Source organism: Bactrocera dorsalis, chromosome 5 (genome assembly GCF_023373825.1).
Source record: "Bactrocera dorsalis isolate Fly_Bdor chromosome 5, ASM2337382v1, whole genome shotgun sequence".
NCBI lineage: Eukaryota > Metazoa > Arthropoda > Insecta > Diptera > Tephritidae > Bactrocera > Bactrocera dorsalis.
The window spans coordinates 41,219,643-41,231,974 of NC_064307.1; the positions used below are offsets into that span (position 1 = coordinate 41,219,643).

A 12,332-nucleotide genomic window follows, 5' to 3' on the forward strand; every position below is an offset into this window, starting at 1 on the left:
TGTTTTCTTTTTGTTGCATTTATAAGATTTACGTCAAACGCTTGATTTTCAAATATTGTTGTTGCTCAGTGTTAAACTCTTGTGTTTACCGACAGATACATGCAGCAATGACGTGCTAATTACTGGTACCATTAAGCTACCAGCCAAGAAAAAATATGTTGCTTTTGTTTGCCAATATTCATTGCACTTGTATTTGCTTGAGTCGTGGTGATTATTCTTTTTCGCAGGCTGAATAAACTGAACATGTTTATTATTTAGTATTTAGGCAAATATTTCAACAGCTTTTTCAGAGCAAATTCGGAGCGCTGTTATTTGATTTAAAGCTTGTATAGTGTACTTGCGTGTTAGTCTATTGTACTCACATAAAAATTTCCGAAAACTTAAACTTCAATATTTGTTATTTACATTAACTGAGATATCATTAAGCACTGTTATATTATTATCTCACAATTTGTACAAAAAAAAATTGCAATTGCGACACAAGGTCACCCATTACTTGTCGAACATCAATCACTTTGATTATACCAAAATGCATAATAACGGTATAAATCAAGAGTGAAGTATGAAGACTAACTATTAACACTCAAACTCGGTTACGTGAATCATTAAGTCGCTATTTAGCTAGCATTATGAATCATAAACCATACTTAGCATTATTTTTTCAAATTGCAAAAAGTCACTGCAATCAGCTTGAGCGCGCGCAGTTGAAGGGGAAAGACGTGTGTCTTAAATTTGAAAACAAGTTTTATAATTCAACTCTGCATTGGGTTCATCACAAATATAAATGCTATAAAATTTTGAAATAACAGTAAAATATAGAAGTCTATAATTTCTTCGTGAGCAAGTTATAATTCTTGTTTTCTATAGTATTTCACCATAAAATGCACGTGCCATCATTATAATTCTTAATTAACTTTAATAAACTTTCGAATATTAAGAATTTGAGTATTTTTAAATACTGCTGATACTGGTTTGCGCTTTGAAGATTAAAAAAACCTTATTTAAATCTAAGAGAAAAAGCAATGAACACATAATTTCTTTCGACTTGCGTCGCCCACAATTTTTTCTAGATTTTATTGCAATAAATATCAACTGCACCGAATTGTGCGCGCACAAACGAAAAATGAAATTTATAGCCGTTATTAATTGCAATTTGATAAAATTATAGAAATTTGATAATTAAAAAAAAAAATTATTAGGAATTTTTAATTGCATAATGGGTTAAATATAATATTTAAATTGTCCGTAAATTCAGAATTTTTCCATTTAAGCTACTAAACCGCTAATCACGTATAATTAAAAAATTAAATTATTTAATGAGTTTCTTTTTTCATGCCTATGATTTTGAGATCTATTTAGCGCTATTATTTGGCCGCACTTCTGCAGTCTCGGAATTACAATGGAAAGATCAAATTGAAAGGTGAATTTTTAATTTATACTTCGAGTGTTTTTTGAATCGGTAAATTTTTTTCTGTAAGTTGGTAATACTGTTAGTGACATCGATGCCAAATTTCGCGTCAAAATATTTATTAGTATTTGAGATAGCGTCGTTTTGAGAGGCTCTAAAAGTGACTTCTTCGATTTTTACTATGTCTGAATTTATTGAACGAAGAAGTGCGATAATGTACCGTCTCATACTTCATTGATTATTTGTGATAATTTCGCCACATCTTCAACTAATATCGTGATGCATCCTCTGCATTTGCCTGATTTACCTTCGCGTAACTTATGGCTTTTCAGAAAATTCGAATGACCACTCCGAGGACGCCGTTTTGTCTCAAATGAGGATATAGTAAAAGATGAATCGAAGAAGGCTCTGATGACCATCACGACGGAAGATTTTTCCAAGTGCTATGATGACTGGAAAATTCGTTGGCATAAATAGCTTACTTCAGTTTGCCAAAACTGGAATAATGGCAAAACAAAAATAAACTGGTATGAAATAGAATAAGAAAATAAAGACTTTACTGCCTTAGCCACTAACTTTCTTGCATCACATTCAACTGGATATATTTGCTGTGCTTTCACATGGGTTTACATGGGTTTATGGGTTTCAGAAAATCGAATTTTTTATTGTCTTATTAAATTCTGCAACACAAATATTGTCCTAAATTTTTTAGTTGATCCAAGTAGTAGTTTCAGAGATGCAGTTGCAGAACTTGTGTGCTCGAGGCTAGCTAGGCTAAGTGCGTTGTCTTTAAACGCGTTTTTATCGAAACTGTGTTTTTGAAGTCGGTTGGCGAGATTTCTCGAGAACTACTTTACCGATGTTCATGAAATTTTAGGCAGGCCTCTGAGATACAATTCTTAAAGACTTGGCCGAAAGTTTTTTGTTTTAATCACAAATATTTGAAAAAAATGTCGCGAAATTTCTACTAAATTTTCAATTTTTTTGTAAAAATATTTGCCAAAATCCAAGTTTCAGTTGTTTTCTTTTTTTCGTTATAAGTTAAGGTTTAAACTAAACAAAGTATTTTTTTACTTTAGATGATCCTGTAAGGAGTTATCCGCCCTACGCGAGCGTATTTTTTCCGAGGGGTCACCGGGAATGGCGTCGAAATGGCCGAGTTTAAAATATTTTTTCTCCAAAAATTCAGAATTTCTTTGTTAATAGTGTATGTTTGTAGCAATAAATCTAATAAAATCTAATAAAATATTTTATTTTTTATATTAGAAAAGAATTGTTGAAAAAGGCTGTACAAGAGGAAACCCATCCCCCTAAAAGTTTCTGACAAATATGGCGAACAGAAAGCTGGCAACTCGATGGCTAACCCAAGCTATTCGGTCTATTTCGATTATACTAAAAAGAAGAGATGAAAAAAAACTTAAGCAATTAAAGTTTTAGGCCAAAATCGTTTCCTAACAGGGGAAATACTGTCGATATTAAAAAGATTCGGGACTTCCAAAGAGATCACATCAAAAGCAAAAACTATTATCCTTTTCTTGATGTACTAACTTTAATTAGTATAACATCAAAGTTTCATGTCATACGGTCATGACTCAAAGTTGCCGCACCTCTGCCGTCTTGGAACTTACAAAGGAAAGAAATATTATGTTTCGTATTTTCATAAACGATATTGGCTACAAACACATAAATCAGTAAGTCTAAAAAAAGTTATTGAGAGACAGTCAGCACCATCCACAGAGGCCGAAAAGTAAAGAAATTCATATAAAGAAATATATATAAAACTATAAACTACTTAGAATTATATAAATCTCGAAGATTTTTGTGATAGTACTATTATTTAAAGCACATACCTAACTTCATTGCCAAGGAAACATATAAATCTAGGAAAAATACTAACTTCCTTTCCAACGATGCCATAATACCCTTCACAAACACAAAAGTTTCCTTACAAGAACTTCATTTCGATCGTTTTGTTTGTATAGCAGCTATATATATACCGATCTAGAGAATTTCTTCGGAGATGTCATTGCCTTAGACAATAATCCATGCCGAATTTCATGAATTCAGCTTTCCATACAATCATTTTATTCCGATCGTTCAGTTTGTATGACAGCTATATTCTCCAGTTGTCCGGTATCGGCGGGTCCGACAAATGAACAGCTTCTTGAGGAAAAAAAGGCGTATGTAATAATATTCCAGATCGATATCTTAGAAACTGAGTGACTAGTTCGTGTATATATAGACAAACGAATATGTCTAAATCGTCTGGACGTATAAGCATTTATATATATATATGTATATATATACTTTGACGAGACTCCGACGTTTTCTTTTGGATGTTGAAATTTTCTTGGTGAACATATTGCACCCTGTTTAACCTGGTCTACGTAACTGGAAAGCACTCTGGCTTACATCGAGTCGAAGAAAATGACCTCATACGAACTTTTCCAAAGTAGTTAAGCAACGATTAATGTGGCATTTACAGAAATTACTTCTCTCCAATAGCATAAAGCAACAGATACATTAAATTTAAACAGGAAAAAATACGTTTACGTGGTCCGGCGCTTGTCGCATAATAAAAATTCCGCAAATTACAGAAATTATCTCACTACACTCGTAGACACAAATAGTAATTTAGGATCAAGTTTCAATAACATGCAAAAATTTCGCACTGGAAAATGACGGAAATCGCAAATAAATCATTTAGCGGCTGCAATTTAATGACCTCCCGTAGGAGATTGCTAAACCGCGACTATAAACAGAGGCTATTAAGAAGCTGAAAATTGCGCCGCAGAAGATCCTTGCACGTCAGTTAGCGGTTGAGCGTGATTCCTTGACGACCTTGAGGATATTGAACGACAAAGCAGCATTCCAAGGGACTCAAGATAAATTCAATTTTCTTACATACGGACACACACACACACATACATACATATGAGCAGATGAACTAAGCCTGCTGTTTATTGAAGTAAACAACACGCTCGAAATATTTAAATTTTGCAGCGGGAAACGGTGCGACCAAAAAAAATATTTAAAATAAAAACCTGATTTTAAGTTTATGTATAATAAATTAAGTGTAAGCGATTATTCGCCGGAACGCACTACGATCTGCCCAAAAGCCCTGCGATCACAGAGGCCATTGGCCAAACGGCGACGCGTGTACTCTCTGACAGCTGTATGAGCTTTTGCATGCGTACAGTAATCAGGATGTAGTTGTTGTTGTTTTTTTTTTTTTTTTTGAATCTGCAGAAAAAACTGAATGACAGCGCGTGTAAGAAGAACGCGATAAATGCCATGACGTCGGTAAGGTACTGTTTATACAAATATATATATGTACATATCAACACCTTTTTTGCTGCTTCACGAAATCTTCAGCCTTGGATTTTTACTTCTCTTTATTGTTTGCGGTTGAAATAAAGAATTCTTGGAAACTGTGCGTATTTATCGAGTAATGTATGATTTTCATCCGAAATATTCAATTATTTTTAATAATTACCTGCAAATTATGAAATCACGTGTTCAACTGAGTTGCCGGTAAGAATTCGTAAGAAATCCAAATATTAACACCTAACATACGAAACAAGAAATAAACGTTAACTTCAGTTGCATCGAAGCTTTGTATAATGCCCTTTACAAATAAAAAAATAAAAAAACGTTAACTTCCCTTCAAAAATAGAAAAAATTCTTAAAAGAACTAGCTTTTGATCGCCCTATATGCTATAGTTACTCGATCTGAACAATTTCTTCGGGATCGCAACATTGCCTTGTGCACAATAATCCGCAAATTTGGTAAAGAAAAGAACTTTTTCATACAATCACTTGACTCCGAACGTGCGCTGTATTTCAGGCAGGAATCGATAAAAAAATCTTTATACAGTGGCGGTACAGGCATTGTCTCTAAAAGCTGTATATATCAGGTAATGCATTGAAAACTGCAATTGATTTGGTAAACTTTGAGGAGCGCTGAATCGAACAAGCAACGGGTATAATTAACTGAGACTAATTGTCTTATTAGATCAACAACTGAGCGTCTAGTAGAAAAATTTTAATCCACAAGCACCGTACAAAATGTTCGCGTGCCAGTGAGACAAAAAAAGGGCCCGTAGTGTCGAAAATTTTGCTACCGCTAACGTATCAATTAATGAAGACCCAAATCAGTCTCTCACACGTCGTTCTTAAGCATCTCTGTGATGTCGTTTGTGGCGAAAATAACCTTAGCATAACATCCTTACATGATTAAATTGATGCAAGAACTGAAAACGCTTAACCACCGAATTGTCGTATGTTCGTGAAATTGTCTGAGCAATAACTTGAAAATGATCGGGATTTTCATCGCAAAATCATCTTCAGCGGTGAGGTCCATTTCTGGCTGATAGCTTCGTCAATTAGCAAAATATGCGTTATTGATCGGGTAGCGATCCACACATACTCCATGAGTCAGCATTGTATTCCGAAAACTTACGGTTTTGTGCGTTTACGGTCGGCGTCGTCATTGGGGCCGTACTTCTTCCGTGATGAATGATAGCCGAATATTTTTGGTTGGAATTGGATGATATGGACTTTGACAATATGTGGTAGCAACAGACCACAAGCCACACAGCGAATGTCCACAATCGATTTATTGAAAACCAAGTTAGGTGAACGTAGACTATTTCCCTGTAGGGCTACGACAAGTCTATGGTCTATGTCAACCAAACGATTGAGGAACTTCGTAGGAATATCGAAGGGGAAATTAAAATAGTATCGGCCGAATTATACTTGAAAACCCGTCGAAAATTAGGTTCAGCGTGCGTGTGGTGGTCTTGCAAATATATCGAGTTCCATACATAAAAGTGGATTGTTATCAGAATTAGATCGCCAACGATTTGTGTACCCAATTTCAACAAGTACGCTCATGTTTAATCAATTTGTCTGTTGCATATTCCGATAGATTTTAGGAAAGAATTGCGAAATGAACAAGAATCTCTACTCTTAGCCAAGTGTCGCAATCACCTTCCTCTTAAGGGTTGCCAATCTACAAATCATGAAGCCAAGATTTCAAAGGGTCTGTTGAGTATACACCATAATGTTCGAGAAGACGAGCTGAGTTTTTTTAAATGTTCCTATTGGTCAGTATCATAGATTAACATTCCAATTATCACATAATTTAGATATATTTACTGAAGTTTGTGAAGCGTAATTCTTTTTAAATAATTTATTAATAATAACTTATATTTGACCAAGCATAAAACTAACTGTTCAATTTTATTCAACATTTATCTTGAGAAGCAATCAGATATGCAATTACCGATTTACTTTTATAAAATTGTCTTAGTTACTTTTACGAAGGCTGCTATATATATTTCTGGCCTAGGGAACACTAAGTGTTGCCAGGTGCAATCTGACATTTTTCATTGGAAAGTTTGACATTTTTTAGCATAACATCACTCAGAACGTTTTTGTCATTTAATCGTGAAATTGTTTTATTTACAGGGAATTAAAAAAATTCGTCTCGGCCAAAAATGTAATTACCTCGTGAACATTTTCGTGCGATCATTTTTCACAACTTTCGACGTGGATTATCACGACAAGAGTGCATTGATGAACTAAAATCTTTGTATTGGCTATGAAGCACCATCCTATAGCATTGTGAAAAACTGGTACAACGAATTCAATCGTGGCCGACGCTCGCTCAAAGACGAATTCCCGTAAAGTCGTTGGGAACGACCAGCCGTTGTGCCAGAAAACATCGATGCCGTAACGTGAACTGATAATGCAAGACCGTCATGTAAACATACCTTCAGATAGAGGCATGCCTATGCATTTCTCCCACCAGCATACATTCGATATTGCATGAACACCTGGCCGTAAAAAAAGGTTTGTTCTCGTTGGATCCCCGCACATTTTGACAATCGCTCAAAAAAGGGCTCGTGTGGATTGGTGTAAAGAAATGCTGAAAAAATACGATCGCGGCTTCAAAAGACATTTATAATATCTTCACAGCTGACGAATCACGGATCTATGCGTATGAGCCCGAAACAAAACAGCAATCGACCGTGTGGGTCTTCCAAGACGAGCCAAATCCAACGAAAGTTGTTCGTGGAAGAAGCACTTCGAAGCAAATGGTCGCCTGTTTTTTTTCGCCAAAACTGGTCATGTGGCGACTATTCCGCTTGAGCAACGTAGGACGGTCAATTCTGAGTGGTACACACCATTTGTCACCTGAAGTCTCGGAGAAATTTGAAAAACGAACAAGAGAAGACGAATCATTGTGCACCATGACAATATGAGCTCTCACACATCGAGCTCAAACCAGCGCCTTTTTGACCGGCCAAAACGTCGAATTGATGGGTCATCCGCCGTACAGCCCGGCCTTGGCACCCAATGACTTCTTTTTATTCCCATACACCACAAATAATGCGTGGCCAACGATTTTCGTCGCCAGAAGATGCTGTTGAAGCATTCAAAAACCATGTCTCAATCGGAGTGGAAAAGTGCTTCGAAAATTGGTTTGAGAGCATGCAAAAATATATAAAATTTGATGGAGAATATTTTGAAAAACAATAAAAACCATTTTTCGTTAATAAATATTTCTATTTTCATTATTAGGCCAGAAATATATAGCAGCCCTCGTATAACAAGATTACTAATAAACTCGAGCGATAAAATAAATATGCCACCAAATAAGCCTTTTAAATTAGGCAATGGCAGTCAGCTAAGCGCTTGAGCGTGAGATCGCGAGCACGTAATGATCTTTCTTATCACACCATCAATTTTTTCAACGCGATTCGGTTAGCAAAGCAGCAGCCACTCGATCAATGTCACGCTGAGTGCACTGAACAGAAATTTAATTGTAACAGGTTGCTTATACATATAGTATAAATATAATGTACCATATCGACCATCACTTACCGCTATCAATTTCATTTTCGCTGGGATCACGATTAAACACATCACTATAGTAGTGATCGTGTTGCTCGGATTCGACACTTTGCAGTGACTCTTGACCATCATCGGCCACTTCATCGGCTTCGGCATTGATATCCGTATAATACTCGGTACTCTGCTGTACCGTTGGTTCTGCGTCTTGTTCTTCCTCCTCTTCAGGTTCAACAACTAATTGCTGGCGATGTGCGCCGTGGCTGTTACTACCGCCACGCTGTCGTTGCCTTTGCTTTAGATTAGTGTTACCATATCGTTTGCGACCGCTCGTTTTCTGTGTGTCAACACCACGTCGAAAATTGTGAAAATCCCTCGCAGAGGAGAAGCCGCGCGGTCGTGGTCGTGGCGTCGTAGAGGAGGATGGTTTGGGTAGTATTTCCGAAATGGTCGGTATGCGTTCGTTTGTGCTGCGATTCGGGAACAGACGTCGTTCTAAATATTTGGCGAATATTTGTTGTGTTATTTGATTTTGGCGTGCGATTTCCGCCTCGTCCAACTGAAAGTCGCCAGTAGCTTGAAAGAAGATTGAAATTGATTTAGTTAGTTTTGTTATTTGTATTAATGCTTACAAGTAAGACCTTAGTAAAAGCAACAACAAATTTACTTTATCAAACTAGTTCTAATTCTAATAAACAGCCTTGGAGAATACTGCTTTGCCGGTTAAGATTTGTTCCCTTGATTTAATGCAATTATGCTGTTTTAGCAATAATGGAGTCAGATAATTACATCACCCTAACAATCTGTATCTAAAACATCCACATATATATAGGTACCTAGGTTTTTAGGAGGCCAACTGGGACTAAAATACTATCACTGTATTGTCTCTGAACTAACAGTACAAAATTTTTTATGTATTCAACCTCCGAAGTATCGTCTTGAAACACTCGACCGATAGTTGCGAGTTAGTTTCGAAACCCAACGCAGAATAATTCTTGCAACGGGTGCTACTTCGGACTGAGTAAGCAACTCAGAAGTAAAGTCCTTTCTTGACGAAAAAAGACCAAACTCTACAAATCCCTCATCTTCCCCGTCCTGTTGTATGGGCCAAAGGCATGGGCGATGACAAAATCTGATAAGTTGGCGTTACGAGTTTTGAAGAGAAAGATTCTGTGGAAGATTTATGGTCCTTTACGCAATCGATGGAACGTCTCTAGTTCATTTCAACCCAATGAATGAAAACACTTCAATTCTGATAGTATTCTACGCAGTACACACCGGGGAAGCAAAGGAAGAGAAGGTCCTCCACTCCGTTGGAAAGTCCAGATGAAGGAAAACTTGGCTACTCTTGGAATATTCAATTTGGGCCGAAAATTGAAAAGGAAAAACTCGGCTGTAACTTCGTAAGCGTTGTCGACGCCAATAAAGAAGAAGATTTGCATTTGGATAGAAGATGTTTCATAGTCTCCTCTTCTTCTACCTTCTGACAGCTTCATTATATGGTGTTCCTAGTCCTACTGGCAAGTCTGCCAATTAGACAGTGGCCTGTTAGCACTCCTACTAGATTTCTTATGTCATTCCTTTTCATTTTAAATAATCAGCATGTGCGGGCCCCATTTTCGATTGCTATTTCCAAACGGTTTCCATTAGTGACAAGTTTGTTTGCTTGCTGAACAAATTAGGGACTCTAGAGACTCCGTTTATACATATGTTTGTTGATCAAATGTCTACAAGTAGCCAGAAGGCATATAAATTCACTCTTTTCGGATTCACAGTTACCAGATATATCACTATGTGAAGTTTATTGCAGGTTTACGGTGAAATAAAATGTTAGATCCACTTAGAGATGAAGACCATCCACTACCTGGTCCCTTTCACAATAATGGGAACCTAGCTTAAGTTCAACTCTGCAAGATTAGGAAAAGTGAGATTTTGGATAGAAACGGGATCTTAGCAAATATCTCAGAATGCTGTTTAGTTTGCAAATGAAAAGAAATGACTTGAATATTTCACTTTTTATTAAAAACTCTCTTGAAAATTGAGATTTACAAAGAAGTAGTTGCTTTCCTACATCATAAATAAAGACATATATGACCAATTGTACCATGAATATATTAGAAATTGATTTTTCAACGAAAAAATGTCAAGGTCGAGAGGTGTTGGTAATTTGTAATTAATTACCTTATAAATTTATGTACATACATATGTACATCTGTAAGTACATACAAACGACCCACTTAACTGACACATTTCATTCATGCCGCAAAAAGCATTTGCTTGCTCATCGCCCACATTTAATTTCAACATAAAACTACATGCAGATATTCATACATATAGTACTATGTAGATATGTAATTTATAAATACGATATTTTGCACATCACAGTTGTGGAAGAAAACATCACTGACAAGCGATCATAAATCATGCGGTAAGCACTTCGAAACCGTTTTACATATATAAATGGGAATGTACATGCAATACATATAAACATGCAACGGTATATTGCTGACACATACATATGTATGTACGTATAGCAATGTTGTTATTAATTTGTAATTAGATATTTGATTACAAAATAAATGGATAAATCAAGCAGTGCATGAATGAATATACAAATTTAGTAAATCGTCATTAAAAATGGCAAATAACGTAAGATGACTTCTCATAAGTTTCCGGCGATGGAAAAACGTTATAATAGAAACCACTCACATTGAAATATAATAAATTTGAGTTTTGGGTATAAAATGGTTATAAAAATGTTATATATTGGTTATCGTATTGAAACAAAATTTGAGATTTGGTTATAAAATGGGTATATATTGGTTACAGACACTCATATAGAAAAAAAATTAGTTTTGCTTAAAAAAAGAGTATATGTATATTTCTTATTATATCTGCCAGCGATTTTCGATTACATTGTTTTGCATTTTAGGTGACCATAAGGGTGCTTCAACTCTTACCTCTTCAAATGTTAGTGATTGACAATCAAAAAATCCCCCCTCAAACCAGGCGCTGTAGCTTAACTCTAAGAGATCGCTATTTTTTGTAGGTTCCCATACATTTTACATAGGAATTATCGTTTTTTCATTCAAACTAAAATTTCACCAACTAATTTTCGTTTCTCAGAATTAGTCATCAAATATTCATAAAGCTGGCATTTCAAACTTTAAATTGAAAATTATGGTTTATGTTAGTAAGGTTTCATATAAAGTGCTGTGTGAATTTATACCTATATTTATCGCATTTACTATAGTCTATAAAGGTTTCCTCTGCACTTTTTCACTGCCTCTTCATTTCGCTTTACATTGTTATCCCGTCGATTACAACAATATCGATCTTAAAAACTAAAAGTCGTAAAAAAGATTTTTGATTATATTAGACTGTCACTCAGTCGTTAATTTTAATGAGCAATGCACCGCATTTTTCTTTAGTAACAACTTAACAGTCCTGTCTTCTGCGCATGCGCCAAGTTGTTGCTCATGTTTCGTATGCGGTAGACTTTCTATCCTTGACATACTTTTGAACACACTCAGCTTCCAAGCCGATATTCAAGAGCGCCTAAAGTGTTAATAACAACGGTAAATACCGAGACTACACAAATATTTGCATGCCATCGCACATACACATACATACGAACATAAATACATTCACATAAACAAGCTTATAAGACGCCTCAAATCAAGCATAAAAAGCAAATATTTCGCCATATGTGTATGTAGGCACATATATTTCGGTAAGTTCGTATGTAGATAATCAACTTAAAAAACAATCAAAATTTCTTCAATCACAAAGAAGCCTAAATAATGTAAATAATAAAGCCTCTCTATTGAAATTTTGGTAGTTTGCTTGAAAACAATCGAAAAGCTTTGGGCAGCAAACTTCGTCACGCATGCGCAAATGACATCAGTCAAGCGGCATTGAGGCGCGTTAAATGATTTATTTGAAGTGTAGTTTGATGAGTGCAAATATTTGAGATACGCATCGTATATTGCGTTGATGGCTGAATGAAGCGGAAAGCAAAATTTTGAACATTGTGCAAAAAAAAATATATTTTTTTTGGTAATAA

General features: G+C 35.6%; 1 protein-coding gene across 2 annotated transcripts in view; it reads right to left on the reverse strand.

Annotated features, from left to right (window-relative positions):
- The window catches only part of LOC105229022 (uncharacterized), an 80,013-nt gene that overhangs the window by 40,890 nt on the left and 26,791 nt on the right, over positions 1 to 12,332 (reverse strand). For both annotated transcript variants that reach the window (XM_049457352.1, XM_049457353.1), the window contains exon 2: positions 8,300 to 8,842. In XM_049457352.1, coding sequence (XP_049313309.1) covers positions 8,300 to 8,842 — 543 coding nt within the window. The remainder of the gene's footprint in view (positions 1 to 8,299; positions 8,843 to 12,332) is intronic.